This window comes from Pseudonaja textilis, chromosome 9, assembly GCF_049901715.1.
Source record: "Pseudonaja textilis isolate UNSWEBS1 chromosome 9, rPseTex1.2, whole genome shotgun sequence".
NCBI lineage: Eukaryota > Metazoa > Chordata > Lepidosauria > Squamata > Elapidae > Pseudonaja > Pseudonaja textilis.
In genome coordinates, this window is record NC_141998.1 from 5,581,700 (window position 1) to 5,599,660 (window position 17,961).

Below are 17,961 nucleotides of genomic sequence, written 5' to 3' on the forward strand. Positions count from 1 at the left end.
TCTCCATGGTCATGTGGTCAGCAGGACTAAACACCGAAGGTGCACGGAACGCTGTTCCCTTCCCACCAAGGTGGTCCCTATTTTTCTACTCACATTTTTTTACATGCTTTTGAACTGCTAAGTTGGCAGAAGCTGGGACAAGTCACAGGAACTCACTCCATTACGTGGTGCTAGGGATTTGAACCGCCAAACTGCTGACCTTTCTGATCGACAAGCTCAGCATCTTAGTCACATCCCTTCTGAATATACCTATTTGGAAATCAATCACAGCAATTTCAGTGCCCTTCGGTTTCGTGTGTGTGTGTGTGTGAGAGAGAGAGAAAAATCAAGGTTACAGCATTTGATGTGATGATTTATGTTTTGGAATCAGGAGTGAGCCTTACAGTACTGATTTCTTTGAAATCATTATGGCTTATACCAGAATCCTAGGACAGGATAGAATCTTTATCTGTATAAACTGTGTCAATCTAGTAAAAGGAAGAGAATTTACACCAGGGGTCTCCAACCTTGGCAACCTTAAGACTTGTGGACTTCAATTCCCAGAATTTCTCAACCAGCTTTGCGGGCTGAGGAATTCTGGGAATTGAAGTCCACAGGTAAGTCCTAGGATAAGTCCTTGTAGACTTCAATTCCCATGACTGAGGAATTCTGGGAGTTGAAGTCCATGGGACTTAAAGTTGCCAAGGTTGGAGACCCCTGATCTACACCTTCTATCGATGTAAATGCTGATCACTCTGTGCGTTTCTTTGAATTCTTGTATGGGAAAGTAAAAAATATAAAATAACTGTGTGTCCTAAGCCTACATGGAAACTGGTGTTCTCACTGCCCCAACATCTGGATCTACCAGGAGCCCTTCTCCAAGTAAGATGAGATATTGCTCACAGGCCTCAGAACAGAAAGGGAAATAAAGCAAAATTAGAACAAAATGTGTTACTTTATGTATTACTTATATAGACAGGTAGTTACAGCTTTCTTTCGGCACCTTAAATGTACAAAAGAACTTATATCTTTCTTATGCTGCGTTATTGCTTTATTTTCATGTCCGATTTTCAGAGACTATCTGGATAGGGTCCCTGCAATTTCTGGGCAATGTTTACAAGATGTTTGCCATTGCCCCCTTCCTAGGGCTGAGAGAAGGTGACTGGCCCAAGGTCAAAGGCAGGACTAGAACTCACAGTCTCCTGGTTTCTAATCTCATGCCTTAGCCACTACACCTGACCCAAACCTGGTTCCAAGAGAGTAAACACAAGACAAAGGTAACAGCACAACCTTCTACTGTTTCATTTATGAATCCTGTTTCTTCACAGTTAAAAGGCTGCTTCCAACTAATTAGCTCCAATAAGGAAGAGTTTTTGCAAGGCTGCCAAGAACAACAGATAAAAGTTCCTAAACAACAAATCAAAGAGTCTCCAATTACCAACTCAGATATTCCTAATGTCCACCAGTCTCGAGTATCAAACTTCTTTGCTTCCTGCAAAGAACTCTGGGTTCTCAGCTGGCTTTTATCTCCTAAGGGAGGGGCCATCACCTTGCAGCCTTACTCCCGAGTTGCCCATGCTGCTGCAGCTGCTCTTTCCTTCGAGCAGCCCTGTGTGCACACGCACTGGGCACAGGCTCCTCGGGAACCTCCTCAGCGCTGCTGCCAGCCTCCACCATCTCCAAAGGCGTCCTTCTACTCCCTGATGGTCCTGGCCCCATCCCTGCATCACACGCAGGGCCCTCATCTGAGTCCTCGCTCTCTGAGACTTCAGCTGTCTGGACCAGCTGCTAGCGAATCACTCTATGCTTCTTAGATACATTTTTTTTAAAAGGCTTTCCAAGCCCACTTGAGAACACATTCATAAACTTGCTGCATTTTAGTATTTTTTTTTTCCATCAGGAGCAGAACTTCATTATCATCGGCAAAGTGGGTGATTGGGGCTTGTAATTTTCTGCATTGCTTAGTCTGTTTGACTCGAAAGCATCTTTTAAAAACTGACTTCCTGTCTCCCATATTCCCCTGTAAAGTAATCCTCAACTTACAACAGATCATTTAGTGGCCATTCAAAGTTACAACATCTGTGAAAAAAGTAACTTATGACTATTTTTCACACCTATGATGATTGCAGCATCCCCATGGTTACATGAAGAAAAATTCAGACAATTGGCAACTGACTCGTATTTTTGACTTGCAATGTCCTGGAATAGAATAGAATAGAATATGGAATGGAATGGAATATGGAATATGGAATATGGAATATGGAATATGGAATGGAATAATGAATAGAACAGAACAGAACAGAACAGAATAGAATAGAATAGAATAGAATAGAATAGAATTCTTTATTGGCCAAGTATGATTGGACCCAAAGGAATTTGTCTTGGTGCAAATACTCTTGGTATATATAAAAGAAAAGATACATTTGTCAAGAATCAAGAATCATCAGATACAACACTTAATAATAATCACAGGGTACAATAAGTAATCAAATCATACTAGGAAACAGTCAATATAAATCATAAGGATACAAGCGACAAAGTTATAGTCATACAGTCACAAGTGGGAGGGGATGGATGATAAGGAGTGATGAGAAGATTAATAGTAATAGTAGTGCAGTCTTTGTAAATAGTTGGACAGGGTTGAGGGAATTAGTTGTTTAGCAAAGTGATGGCATTGGGGGAAAAACTGTCCTTGTGTCTAGTTGTTCTGGTGTGCAGTACTCTATAGCGTCATTTTGAGGGAAGGAGTTGAAACAATTTATGTCCGGGATGTGAGGGGTCTGTAGATATTTTCACAGCCCTCTTTTTGACTCGTGCAGTATACAGATCCTTCATGGAAGGCAGGTTGGTAGCCATTGTTTTTTTCTGCAGTCACGACCTATTTAATTTCGCTGTACGAGGTACAATGACAATAAAGTAAACTAAACTAAACTTCTGATCAGCAAAGACAATGGGGAAGCCAGATTCTCTTAACAACTGTGCTAAATCAACTTAACAACTGCAGTGATTCACTTAACAAAAATGGCAAGAAAAGTCGTAAAATAGGGTAAAAGTCACTGAACAAATATCTCACTTAACAGCATAAATTTTGGGCTACAATTATGGTCGCAGGACAAGGACTCTGTGTTATTCAATTCCACCCAACTCCTTTCAATCTTTTGGATTGCTTTTTAATTTTGAAATGTCTTGAAACTTTGGGAACCCCAAGAGCTTCTTCTCAGTATAGGATCCCCAAACTTGGCAATTTTGAGACTTGTGGACACTCCCAGAATTCATAGCTGCCTGGAGAATTCTGGGAGTTGAAGTCCACAAGTCTTAAAAGTTGCCAAGTTTGGAGACCTCTGTCTTAATACATCGGCTGCCAAGTTGGTCCTGTCAAAAGTCATTGAGGCTCTACCACTGATTGGCAGGATTAAATATGCCATTCAACAGAGGTCAGTTTCAACAGAATGACTCCTCTTGACATCAGAGAAGAAGATCTATGAAGGCTCTCCAAAATTATGAAATCGGATATACCGTTCCAAGAAATTTAGGCATCAGCCTCACACACTGTGGGAAGCTGCAATCATGGTTTCACAGGTCCAATGAACCTTAGTGCAAATATCTGATTAGTGCAGATATAACAGCCCTCCTTTTGAAATTTAGAGTGCCAGTATGAGTCACGCTACATTATGGGGACAAAGAATAAGGAAAATTGCCTTTTAGATATATATATTTTACCAAGCACGCACATGCTGGCTGGATACTTAAATGTTACAGGGTTAATTAGGCGGTCTGGATAAATCCTTCTGAAATTAAGAAACAGTTTCCTTTGACAGCTACCTCTCTGCCAACCGCTGTAAATAATTTGGCTGGGAAAGAGAAAAATAAACTCAGAATCAGGGCCATTCTATCCCACAAAACTTCACTTTCTGAGCCCAAACAATTTGAAAGAAAATCCTGGCAACTTCTTCCCTTTACATTCCTCTTGTAGCATCCCTGGACTTCCCTTCCACTATAAACATTCCCCTGTTGAAGAGACACATAAATAGAGGAGGCCTCATTCCACAGCCCCAAGGCACAAAGAGTCTCAAACACACACACACACACACACACCCTTTTATTTTTATATTTTTTAAACGGGATGGTAGGAAAAGAAGAAAGCAAGGGACCAAGAAACGAACAACGGAGAAACAACAACAATCCTGCGGGGAGGGGAAGGGGAGGTGGGAGTGTTGCAAACACAACTTCTTGACAACTGCACAGCAGAGGTGGATCCCAAGAGCCAATATGCTTCTTAAAAGCGCTGGAGTTTTGTGAAGTCAATAGAATAGAACAGAATTCTTTTATTGGCCAAGTGTGATTGGACACACAAGGAATTGGTCTTGGTGCAAATGCTCTCAGGGTACGTAAAAGAAAAGATACATTTGTCAAGAATCATCAGGTACAACACTTAATAGTCACAGGGTACAATAAGCAATCGAATCATAGTAGGAAACAGTCAAAACTTCTCCATCCCAACTTTTAAAAGAGTTCCTTTACAAGGCCAGAGCAGAGATGTTTGTGGAGGGAGTTGAAGTGGGGGGGGAAGAGAAAGATTCTCCTCTTTTCTTTTGTCTGCAGGCTACCCTGCCAACCAGGCAGTGTGCATGACCTGGGTTCAAACAGACCCCTCTGCCCTTTCTGAGCCTCCAACCAGCTGCTACACACACACACACACACACACACACACACACACACACACACACACACACAAAAGAGCACCAGGTTTCCCCCTTTTGCCCACCCACTCCTTCCCCCCCCCAGCCATAAAAAAAGGGGAAAAAAAACCAGCACACATTTGCACAAGGAGGTGGCAAGAGAAGTAATGGCAGTGCCGGCAGTGTGTGCTCACACACACACACACACTGTATTTCCCCCTCCTTCCACCCCACTTTCCTCCCCAAAGCTTACCAGCTTTGCAGGGGTCTTTATACTCAATTGTCTCTTCCTCCTCTTCCTCTTGCAGGAGGTCGCTGTAATCTGTAAAATCCACGGCTTGTCCCAGGACCAGCAGCAGCAGGCAGGAAAGGAAGAGTAGCCCCCCCTTGAACGCAGACATGCTGGCAGGTCCCGGGAAATGCTCCACGGAACTGGAAACGGGGGGTCGGGGGTCGGGGGTGGGGGGAGAGAGAGAAAGAGAGGAAACAAGAGTGGGAAAGGGGAAGAGGAGGAGGGAGGGGAGAGAAATGGAAAGAGGTAGAGAGGTTTCCCCTCCTTTCTTTCTTTTTCTTTCTTTCTTTTCTTTTCCTCCTTTCTTTCTTTCTCTCTCTCTCTCTCTCTCTCTCTTTTCTTTTTCTTTTAGGGAAATGAGGTCTGGCGGAGGCGGGTTCAAGAGCCGGAGCTCAGCCCCCTCCAAGCTGGAGGGTTTGATCACAGTACAACCCTGGGAACTGGGCCAGCCCCGGGGAGAGATGGAGGAGAAAAGGGGGAGAAAGAGAGAGAGAGAGAAAGAGAGAAAGAGAGAGAGAGAGGCAAAGCTTTGGAGCTTCAGGGAGATGCTGCCACTCACTCACCCCCCAACGCAGCCTCTTTGCCCGGCGGCGAGGTCCGGCTTTCGTCCGCGGAGGGAGAGGAGGGCTGCGCGTGGGTCGGTCGGTGGGTGGGCGTGGAAGGGACACCCTGCCCCCCCACCCGCATCCCTTGCAAACTTTTTCTTCTTGTTGTTGTTCTTTTGCACCCCACATCGCCGGACGGAAAGCGAGGCGTGGAAACAAAGCTGGGGACTCCAGGACGGACCCCTTCTTCCTCCTCCTCCTCTTCCTCCTCCTTCCCACCCTCTCCCGCCTTTCTTACCTAGGGAAGGGGGGGCGAGACCCCTTGGCAAAAACTCCGCGAAAGTGGGACGAGGAGTAGTGTGTGTGTGTGTGTGTGTGTGTGTGGGAGAGCAAGCAAGGGCATCTTAGGACAGAGCGGAATAGTTGAGCCGAGCCTTGGAACCTTTCCAAGGGTGGGTGGGTGGGTGGGGAGAAATGGGGAGGGGGCTGGAAGGAGAAAGAAAAGCCTCGTTTCCCACCCACCCCTCCCCAGCATCTCCCCACCCTCCCTCCTTTGCAAACCCCGCCGTTTCCACGGAAAGCGGGGCCGGAGCGGAGCGGAGCCCGGGCGCTTCCTGGGAAGGGGTCAAATGGGCCCGGGTCTCCCTGGGAGAGAGCCGGCCGGGGAGGGAGCGCCCCCCCGACCCCGCCTGCTTTTCTCTCCTTCCGAGGAGGAGGAGGCTCATGCGGGTCTTGGGCGAAGCTTCTTCCCCTGGGGAGGGAGGGGGGGGCGAGCCCGAGGGAGAAGAAAAGACCCCTCCCTCCCTTCAAGGCAAAGGGGTGGGGAAGGAAACCCCGGTCGTCTGGAGGGGTAAATGTTGCAGGCACCCGCCAAGGTCAGGGCTCAGGAGGATTCCGGCCCTGGGCATCGCCTTCCCCGCCCCCCTCCCTCCCCCCAACCCGCTTGGTGCCACGTGGACCGAGCGGCAGGGAACTGCTGGCCTGCGGGTCCTGGTGGGCCCTTGACTTCAGTGGGGGGTGGGGTGGGGGAAGAGTTGGGTCCTTTCATGAGGTTTTGGGAGTCACCCGGCTTGCTTTTGAAATCCCAGCCAGAGAATCCTGGCCTAATTGTTTTGAATTAATTAATTCGAAAATTTACCTTGCCACCTATTCCCAAGTGGTGACTCAAGGCGGCTTATAAAAACATCATATATATTTGTGTCTATATCTATCTGTCTGTCTGTTTATCTCTCTCTCTCTCTCTCTCTCTGTATTTCTGTCTACCTACCTACTTACCTACCTACGTATCTGTCTGTCTATCTGTCTCTGTCTGTCCATCTGTCTACCTACATACCTGTATCTATCTGTTTATCTCTCTCTCTCTCTCTCTCTCTCTCTCTCTGTATATCTGTCTACCTACCTACTTAACTACCTACATACCTGTATCTGCCTGCCTGCCTGCCAGCCTGCCTATCTATCTATCTATCTATCTATCTATCTATCTATCTATCTATCTATCTATCTATCTATCTATCTATCTATCTATCTATCTATCAAAAACTAATAGCAATAGCACTTACTTACATACCGCTTCACAGTGCTTTTACAGCCCTCTCTAAGCTGTTTTACAGAGTCAGCCTCTTGACCCCAACAATCTGGGTCCTCATTTTACCCACCTCGGAAGGACAGAAGGCTGAGTCAGTCTTAAGCCTGGTGAGAATCGAACTATCAAACTGCTGGCCGTCAGTAGAAGTAGCCATATTGCACTCTAAACCCTGCGCCACCGTGGCTCATAATAAAATAATACATCAATAAAATCATATAATATAGCCCCACCCCCACCCCGCCCCGCCCCGAGGACAGCAGATCACACAATGAGCCATTTGATGGGCTCCATCCCGCTCTGGGTTCCCCAGGCCCGCTGGCAGAACCAGGTCTTCAGCGCCTTCCGGAAGAGAATCAGAGTGGGGGCCATTCTAAACTCGGGGGGTGATGTTCCAGAGAGAGAGGGAGCCACCACGGAGAAGGCCCTTCTTCTGGGTCCTACCAGGTGTATTTCCCTAGGGCAGTAATGGCAAACCTTTTCGGCACGGAGTGCCCAAACATGTCTGGGATGTTTTCAGACCGTTTTTTAGGTGTTTTCAGGCCGGGTTTTTTTTTGTGGCTTTTTTTCAGGCCAAAACCAGCCCGGAAAACGTCCCCCCAAAACGGCCTGATTTTCTGACCATTTTCCGGGATGTTTTCCGGTGCTCCAGTGCCTGCAAAGACCAGCTGGCCAGCATGCATGTGTGGGCTAGAAACCAGAAGAGCAGCTGTTGATGGCAGGCATGTCCCCAGAGAGGGCTCTGTGTGCTACCTCTGGCACACATGCCATAGGTTCTCCATCATGGCCCTAGAGGATGCGACCCGCAGCATTCCTTGCCCCTTTGCTCTAATGGGTCGGGGTAGATGTGACCAGCAAGAGACGGTCCCTCAGATAACCCGGTCCCAAGCCATGAAGGGCTTTAAAGGCGACACCTTGAAATTGGCAACCAATTCAGCTCCGGCAGGAGAGGCGATACATGTGCACACCAAGGTATGCACAAAACCATGTGGGCTGCTGCATTTTTGCACCAATTGGAGCTTCTGGATGTAAAGCACGTTGCAATAGTCAAGGCAGGAAATGACTAGGGCAAGGGTCTTCAAACTGGGCAAGTTTAAGACTTGTGGACTTCAACTCCCAGAATTCCCGAGCTAAGATGACTGGAAGAGGAATTCTGGGAGTTGAAGTCCACAAGTCTTAAGCTGTCAAGTTTGAAGACCCCTGGACTAGCATGGGGGTCTTCTATGTCAGCCATTTTAAGACTTGCGGACTTCAACTCCCAGAATTCCTGAGCTAACATGACTGGAAGAGGAATTCTGGGAGTTGAAGTCCACAAGTCTTAAGCTGTCAAGTTTGAAGACCCCTGGACTAGGGCATGAGTGACTCTGAGCCACTAATGTTGGAAGATAAATAAAAAAAGACCAGCCAAGTAATGTGCATCCCTTTATTTTAGGGTTCACAGCAGAGGTCCCCCAAAGGTTTCTGGGGGCCACTGGTTGACATCAGGAGTGTCCATCCTTGACCACTTGAAGACTTCTGGACTTCAACTCCCAGAATTCCCCAGACAGCAGGGTTGGTACCGACTTCCCACTTCTTTCCTTTTTGCTCACCTCTTCTTTTTCTGCATTGGTAATTTAGGTTACCCAACGACAGTAGGTAACATGGTTAAGGCACTATTCTATTCTATTCTATTCTATTCTATTCTATTCTATATTCCTATTCATATCCTATTCTATTCTCCTATTCTATATTCCTATCCTATCCTATCCTATCCTATCATTCTTAATACTATTCTATTCTGTTTACTAAGTCTGCATTACTATTACTATTAATCTTTTCATCACTCCTTATCGCCCATCTCCTCCCACTTGTGACTGTATGACTGTAACTTTGTCAATTGTATCCTTACAATTTATATTGGCTGTTTCCTAATATGATTCAATTGCTTATTGTACCCTATGACTATCATTAAGTGTTGTACCTGATGATTCTTGACTCTTGACAAATGTATCTTTTCTCTTATGTCCACTGAGAGCATTTGCACCAAGTCAAATTCCTTGTGTGTCCAATCAGACTTGACCAATAAAGAATTCTATTCTATCCTATCCTATCCTATCCTATCCTTATTGCACCCTATGACTATTATAAGTTGTTGTACATTATGTTTCTTGAAGAATGTATTTTTACATACCCTGAAAGCTTATGCACCAAGACAAATTCCTTCTGTGTCCAATCACACTTGGCCAATAAAGAATTCTATTCTATTCCTATTCCATTTCTATTTCTATTCCTATTCTATCCTATTTCTATTTCTATTCCTATTTTTATTCTATTCTATCCTATTCCTTTTCTATTCCTTTTCTATTCTATTCTATTCCCTTTTCTATTCCTATTGTACCCTATCCCTATTACTAAGTGTTGGACCTGATGATTCTTGACGAATGTATCTTTTCTTTTATGTACCCTGAGAGCATTTGCACCAAGACAAATTCCTTGTCTGTCCAATCACACTTGGCCAATATAGGATTCTATTCTCTTCTAAAACATCCCTCATTATTCTACTTGGAATGTTTCACAAACGGCTGTGTTTCTATTTTCTCTAGAGTTAAGTTCACAACCCAACCAGAAAGTTATTTCTTCTAATCAGGAAGGGATGAGTGAAATCGTCTCCATCTCCTCAAGATGAGACTTGCCCTCTCATTTCAAATCCCTGAAGTGCTGGTCTCTCCCTGTGCAAACAAACTCACAAATAAAACAACTCAATTTGTCAGCTGCACACGCACAAAAGCTGTTGCAAACCCCACAGGCAGCAACACAAATTGTGACACTGCAGTTGCAGCAGTTTTCCAGGTGGGATTTCTCCAGGCTTTACACAGTACAGGAAGACCTCAACTTAAAACCACAACCGGGGCAAGAATTTCTGTTGCTAAGTGAGGCAATTGAGTCGCACCAGAGTTTATGATTTATGCCATGGTTAAGGGAATCGTATGGCTGTTAAATTAATCTGGCATCTCCTGTTAACTTTGCTTCTCAGAGGCTGGTTGGAAAGGCCACAGATGGTGATCACATCATAAATAGGATGTTGCGGCCATCATCAATATATGAGAGTTGTCAAGTGTCCAAATTTTGATAATGTGAACATAAAGATGCTGCAACAATCATAAGGGTGAGTATGGTTAGAAGTCACTTTTTTCAGTGTTGTAAGTTGAGGATTACCTATTCTACATACAATATCCTGATGCAATGGAGGAAATTATGGCATTTTATTCCCAAGAATTGATCCCCATTCGTAGCTCACAATGTGCTCAACAAAAGCAGGAATATACTTAGTTCGAGCAAGTTTTCTAAAGTTATTTTCAGAATTTCCTTCATGTCCAAGGTGATTGTGAAGAAAAATAAAATGTGACCACCTTTTTAATTGGAACATTCAGAACAATTTATTGAAGTCAACCTCAAGCAAAGAGTTAATCAGTGGAATGTCATTTTAAAAACCTTTCCAAATTAATGTTCACGGAAGCAAACACACATCTGAATTCCAAAGTATTTGTAAAATAAAAAAGGCAACATCTCAGTAAATATAATGTACAAAAATTATATGTTCCTACCACACTCACATTCAGTAAGAAGCTAAAATATTACAGGCAATTCTAGATACACTTTGACTAGTAAACAATGAACTATCTATGTACAAGTTAACCAAGCTTTATAGATGTCCACACTATGCAAGAGAACATAGGCTAAACAACGAAAAACCTCCAAAATGTTGTTATGTCTCAAAATCTATGCAGCAACATCAAGTCATAATACAGTAATAATCCCCATGGATCACCCCCAGGGAAACTTAACACTACTCCTTAGTGTTGAAATCTTCTATCCAGGTTTGAGAAACTCCTAAAGATATTGGTTTTTTTTTTTTAAGTGAATATCAATGATTCTGCTATTAAAGACTCTGGTGATTTTTGTTAAAATAACATCTCACAGAATCTACAAAGTTTGGTACATAGTAACAAGATCTACAGAAATAACAATTCTACAAAGTCATTGTTACAGATAAAGAGTTACACAGGAATGGAGACAGTCTGTTGGTATTGGTGTCTGTTGTGCAATATCACGTGTTGGGGATACAAATGGATTTTGTCTTTTTTCTTTAATCTTCTCTAGCGAACTCAGAATAATAAGCACATACCCTCATAAACAAATAAAGACACATTCTGGTTGCTAGCCCATCATAATAGCTATTTCACCAACTTGGTTTTCAATGGCAACACAAATTCATTACTCGGGGGAAGTTAAAAAAAAAAAAAAAAACAGGGCAGTGAAGAAATGACATTGACCAGATAACAGATCAACATGAAAGAATCTAAAGCAGACCTAAAACTTTTCTCCAGTTAGTTCTTAATGAGAACCTGGTGCTAACAGTGTGGATGGACCAAGTGTTCAGGAGAACATGTAATCTAAACCAGAGATCTCCAAACTTGGCAACTTTTTAAGACCTGCAGACTTCCAACTCCCAGAATTCCCCCATCAGCATGACTGGCTAGGGAATTCTGGGAAATGAAGTCCACAAATCTTAAAAAAGTTGTCAAGTTTTGAAGACCCTGATCTAAAGAGAAGCACAGCCCATTCCTGTGTGCAGGGACTAGTACTATCCCTATAATGGGAAGCAGTGAACAAACGGCTTTGGCAAAATGGCAATTTAATGGTATAGGCAGAATTGATGCTGGGCAGACACATCATTCCAAGATTTATGCATGACACCGCAGTTACAGAAAAACATCCCGCTTCCTTTCCCCGCCATCCTCTCCGGGAAGGAGTGCCCCTTACCCAATTATATTTGTACCCAAGCTCGCCCCAGGCAGCTGAATACCAATTTGCTCAAGTCCACCTCCCAGAGTTATTTTCTAGGAGCGATAGGATAAGTGCCTTTTTTTTCTTTTTTGTCTGAGATCTCTGGCCTGGAGTGGGCTCGTTTAGTGTTTAGAAATACAAAAATACTGGAAGGTTCATAATGCTGCTCCTACCTCAGGCAACGGCGTTAAGAAGAAACAAGAAAAAGGGGAGTGGAGTTTACTTTCCAAGTATTTCCTACATGCCTTCAATTCATAGTGTGCAATAGAAGCGGAAATCAGACTCCCGGTGGGATGAGACTCATAATACAACAGGAAAATGAATAAATAAAATACAAACTGTAAAATCAGCATGGAAAATAGTTTCAAGTACTTTAAACCCTGAATTCAATGAGGCAGAAGAGAACAATGTTAAAGTGACTATATTCGTACCAGCGGTTGAAGTTCCCCACCTCCCAACCCTACCCATAACATCTCCATATATTATATACAGTCAATGGGTTTTCAGATCATTGGCAATGATATTGTAATAATTACATCTTTCGAATGCCGCTGGGGTGATGCAGAAGGGGCACCCAGCGCAAAGGCCAGAGATGCCAGCGAATCCCTTTATCTTCATTACAAGTTCCAAAGAACCGTTTCTCACGCGGCATTTTGAAGAGCACAGATATGCACTTAAGGACTGCTAACACACAATGCAGGAAGTACGTGCCTGTGTTGTACGTCCTGGAGGAAAGGGGGGTGGGTGGGGAAAGCACCATGACCACAAACAAAACACTTTGCTTTAGACATACAAACTTGGGCCTTGGGGGAGGCTGCCCAGAACTTTTGAGAGCAAACTGCAGCAACCGGCTCATGATTTTTACATGGTGAATCCTGAAATCATGCTGAGGTCTGGAAAGAAATGGGGTGGCTGGATGGGAAATATTGTCCAAAAATACTGTGCAGGTAGCTGCTTGCAAAAGAAGACTAGAATATCCCTTCCTTTGTTTCTTATTTCATTCCTCAAAGCCCAAACTAGAAAAATGGCAGGTATGCTTCTTGATTATTTTTTTTTACCATTTCTTGGAAGAATCACAACCCTTGGAGTGTTTGATGAAGCAATTCTAAAAGGCTAAAAATATGCAGACATTCCTATCCCACCTGTGTATCCCCAGAATTCACGAGACACCTGCTTGAAATCTAAGTGTCAAAGCTTTGTTCTTTAAACTATTTACCCAGCCAGATGTTTTCATGGCTGCTTTTTCATTTGCCTGCAGATAAAAACATCCTTCCTCGAGGCACAGATTTAAACCAAGGCTGCAATGCAAAAAGCATTCCAGAGTCTTGAGTCAGAGTTATGACAATACAGCCCAAAGATTTCTGCATTCTACAGGATGCAATTTCGAAGCTCAAAGCGTCTCCACAATTGCAAGAACACAAAAACTGCGGGTCTTCTGGTGGAGCAAGCCAACTTTCCACTCCTGATTAAAGTGCGTGTAAAAATGTAACAGGTTTTTCTACGGGGATCCCCTATCGTGGCTTGCGGCATACGAGCAACAATGCTAGGCGTCTGCCCATTCAGAAATGACATTTCATTGAATTCACAGCACGAGACTATGCGTGTCCATTGCCCACTCTCGGCAAGTAGTACTGCTGTGTTCAATTGGTTTGTCCCACGGATGTGTGCAAAGCAAGACACGTATCTCAGGGAAACTTAAATTTATTCTAAGTGCATACAGGATAATCAGCAGTGGTTACCCATTCGTATGAGCTGCTTGAAAAGAAGAACCCTTCATATCTGATCCTTATGCATTAATTAGGAAAACGTAGGGCACATTTTCTAAAAGTCAACCACACAGCATAGGATGGGAAGAAGTACCTGATTGCAGGGATCTATATTCAGAGAAGCAAGTCAGCCTTCTCTGACTTTCTTTCTTCTTCCCAACTTCCATTTCTCATGGCAATACTTCAAGCCCATTTTTGCAGAGGCAAAGAGATCAAATTCTATGTTTACAATTTTATAGAACGGAAGCAAAGTTCTACGTTTTTTTCACAGAATAATTTTTTTTCTATGTTCTGAGTAATTAGAATCTGGGAGAAGGGAGAGAGAGAGAGAGAGAGAGAATCCAAGAACCTTTAATATTTCCGTTGCTCACAAAAAAAAAAAAATCACTATATTCATAATATTTCTGTTTCTTAAGGATGTTATATTGCTTATGGTAGGACTGCATCCTCAAAGAAAACCTTCCCGCTCTACTTTTTAAAAACAAAAAACAAAAACAAAAACAACCAAATCAAACCAGAGCTAAGGACTCAATCTGGAACAATGAATAAACATTTAAGATGTAGGTAGTGAATGAGCCAGCGAAAGTTTGGGACATCTTAATGAAGAAACTTTACGGGATTCAAAAGGTTTATGCGAACAAAAAATATCATCCAAATAAAATGCTTTCTTCACTTTTGCAACCATTAGTGGAGAAAATCGGAAACAATAATTTAAATTGACGTGATAGTGGAGCGTCCCATTCTTCAGAGAACTAATTCACACAGGTGGCCTGAGTAAGATTGCTCTGAATACTGACCAATGATCCTTCTATTTCTCAACAATTTTGGCCACTCTTCTTTGCAGAATTGCACTTGAGGTGACACACGAGTTCTAATCATGATGCTGGATCCACCGCTATTAAGGACAAAAGCTCTCTCCAACTAAATGACACAATTTTCTTCGAAGCACAATGAAAAGAGGAAGGACCACAACAGTACAAGGCAGTTCAGAGACAGAAAGAGAGAGAGAGAGAGAGAGAGAGAGAGAGAGAGAGACGAGGGGAGATGTGGTCAAAGAGAAAGGAGAACATGATTTGGAGCACATGATTGGATCCAAGGGGCTAATGCACAGCCCAAGCTTCAATCTCATTCACTGATTGGAACTGCAGTATTTCCAAATTTCATCTTAACTTCAGCAGCACCTATTCCCTAATTTTATATTTGCCCTCTCAAGGTGCACTGCCATGAAATCTGGGCATTCGGTAGCAGGCCATTGCCAATCTGTCAAGGAATAATGGAGTGTATGAAAGAAAATAAAGATGAGAATTCTGAATTTAGGATTCCTAGATTAGGATAAAATCCTCTTGGAAAAAAAAATCTTGCTCCATGACCTTATGGTTTTCTTATTCCTCCCCCCCTGCCTGCAAAAAAAAAATCAAATACGTAATAAAATAATCCTAAAATCTAAACCTAAATATACATAAATAAAATTTGTAGTGTTCTCAAAAATTACTTCAAATGTTCATTAGTGTTATCAAATACGTATCAACTTCTTTTAGGGCTTCGTATTTCATTAGTCCACATGATTCCGAAGCTTATACAATACAAGAAAACAAAGTCAGTGATCGGCAAAGGAATTTGCCAACTGAATGAAAACCGAAAGACATCTCAGGTGCTTCAGAGCAGAGGTCTCCAAATTTGGCAACTTTTAAGACTTGTGGACTTCAACTCGAGCTTTGCTGGCTGAGGAATTCTGGGAGTTGAAGTCCACAAGTCTTAAAATTGCCAAGGTTGGAGACCCCCGCTTTAGAGGAATGTAGTGTGCAGCCTTATTCTTACACCTAGGCGGATTAGGAAAACAGAAGTTGTATTTCCTTTTCCTTTATAGACTTTTAAAAAAAAGAATTAGAAAAAAACTAAGAAAAGAGTCACCGGCATCATAAAATACTGTCTATTTCCTGGAATTGCCAAATCCATTACAGTCATATAAATCAATGTACAGTCATTATTGAACTAAGCACAACTAAATAAAAACAAGTTATTTCATGAGACACTTGGAATACCCAATGGGAACAAAGTGATGTAGATTTCAGTGCCGGCTTCTTTTAGAAAGATTAATAAACTAGTCTTTTATGAAACACACACATGGCTTTTGTAAGATAAGACTGTTCCTATCCAGTGACGCGATTCCTTTGAATAACCTACGTCAAAATCGGATAAGAGAAGAAACAAAAACTGGCCATATAAAACATGCCGGCTTGGCAGTCAAATTCCGCCTTTCAGATTCAAAACGATAAATCTTCATCAGCATCTACCACTGGGGAAACGATGCAAGAGTAGAGGTCCTGCAAGGGACAAGATTCATCAAAGGAGGACTCACTCAAGGCCTTACAAAAAGAAGAGCCTGCACATCCAACTCGTTTCCCGTAACGTAGCGATCAAGAAACAAGTCAAGAAAAGCACGCATACAGAGGCTTTCCCGCCCGAGTCTCCTTCGGATTCAACAGTGACAGAAAAAGTGATCTATGCGTAATGAAACTGGACTCGGGGGGCCCCAAAAGAGAAATATTCCCCAGCTACCTGACAGGTTTTTTTCTTCTTCTTCCCTACCCATATTTTGATAGGTGCAACCTACCAGAACTCTTCTGCATCCAAGTCCTTTAAGAAAGAAAACGGAACCGCAAACACCGCTCAGGTTAAGAAGCTGCTGGAGGAGACGCTTTCAAAGTGACCAGTAACATCAACGTCAAGAATGCCCTTCCAAAATCACAGAGTCCTAATTTTTATTTTTTTTTATTTTTTTATTTTTGGGGGGGGTGTGGGAGAGAAGGTACCGTGATTATCGTTTGACTCACTCAAAAGGGAAAGAAGGCTTGCACCATCTCAAAAACAAAGCAAAACAAAAAAGACTTCACACCTCTTGCCATTCTGAAGTTACTCGGAAGCATCTTGCTTCGGAACTGCCCGGTAAGATTTATCGGATGTTTTTAACCCCGTAATTGTAAAACCAGACAGGGGGAAGAAAGGAAGGAAGAAGGGAAAAAAAAAAAGGTAATAATCATAAAAAAGACACATAGAGAAATAGATACCAGGCTGGTGCTGCTACTCTTTTTTCAGACACACTGATTGTATTAGAACCAGAAATCCTCAAAAAAGTCCATTAAAAATTAAATAAATAAATATTTTTGCTATGTTTCTTTTCTTCTTGTTTTTCTACACGCAGAGAGCATACTTTTAAATTCAAGGTCCTCTTTTTTTTTTTTTCTTTTCTTTTCTCCAAACCCTTTCCCCTGACATCGGAAAAGGTCTCCCTCCTTCTTCTAACAAAAACGGTAACCGAAGATGCTTCTTTCTGATCTTCGAGAGCCCGAAAGACACATCCACGGGCAAAACGGATCTAATCGGACGCGCAGGCTCCTAACTGCCCTTCCCAGATCCAGCGATCCTAATTGAGTCCCATAGAGGCAGCTCTAAAAAGACTGGGAGGAGGCTTCGCCTGGCACTGTGTCTAGATTCACAAGGATTTGCCACCCCGAACGGGAACAAATGTTGGGGGGTGTGGGGTGTTGTTGCGTTTTCCTAAAAAAGGGCCCCCTTCACTCCTTCGAGGTTTCGTCCGGATTTTGCTGCTCCAGCCGGCGCTTGATCTTGCCCCAGTACTCGGGGGCCACGGGAGCCTTGGGGTTGTGTTCAGAGCAGCAGAGGCGTCCATCCAAGGCCGAGGAGACCAGGGCTCCCCTTTCGTGATCTTTGCAGTAAGAGTGAGGGCAGAACTCGCAAAACGAAGCTGCTGGGTTGCCGCAGATGACACACTGGTGCCACGGGCATTCCCACTTCCCTGGGAAGAAAACGAGAGAGATCAAATAGGCATCGGCTCAGAAAAACATCCTGCCCAATTCACGGGCCGGACTAGAACTACTTTATGTCATGCCCTTGTTGGGGTCTGATTCTGAGGGGGAGATTGAGCAGCTGACAGGGAGTGGGAGTGTGGCTCCAGTGACTGTGGAAGAAACGGGGAAAGGGCACAGAGGAAGACCCAGGGCCACCCCCTCTTCCTCCTAGGGCATGCAGGGAGGAACGGAGAAGGGAGCAACATGGCTTATGGGAGAGAAAAAGGCCATGATCCCTTCCCTTAGTCGCAGCTGGGAGAACAGGATATAAGTGGGGCGTTTGCACACAGCTCTTTGCTGGAAGCAAAGCGTGCGTTATCTTTGTCGAGGTTTATTTGGGTTTTGGCATCCTCCCAACTGTGGGTGCTGCATTATCTTTTGAAGCTCTGCAATTTATCATCCTGCCCTGCTGTGCTAATTAC

At 43.5% G+C, this 17,961-nt stretch overlaps 2 protein-coding genes across 5 annotated transcripts in view; both read right to left on the minus strand.

Annotated features, from left to right (window-relative positions):
* BMP1 (bone morphogenetic protein 1) overlaps positions 1-5,864 on the minus strand; it is a 176,246-nt gene extending 170,382 nt beyond the window's left edge. The window contains exon 1 of the mRNA XM_087938640.1: positions 4,912-5,864. Within this exon, the coding sequence (XP_087794766.1) occupies positions 4,912-5,059 (148 nt within the window). The 5' untranslated portion in view covers positions 5,060-5,864. The remainder of the gene's footprint in view (positions 1-4,911) is intronic.
* A 4,603-nt stretch (positions 5,865-10,467) lies between these two features.
* The window catches only part of NSD3 (nuclear receptor binding SET domain protein 3), a 115,908-nt gene continuing 108,414 nt past the window's right edge, over positions 10,468-17,961 (minus strand). For all 4 annotated transcript variants that reach the window (XM_026714982.2, XM_087938636.1, XM_087938637.1 and 1 more), the window contains one exon: positions 10,468-17,487. In XM_026714982.2, the coding sequence (XP_026570767.2) occupies positions 17,246-17,487 (242 nt within the window). In that variant the 3' untranslated portion in view covers positions 10,468-17,245. The remainder of the gene's footprint in view (positions 17,488-17,961) is intronic.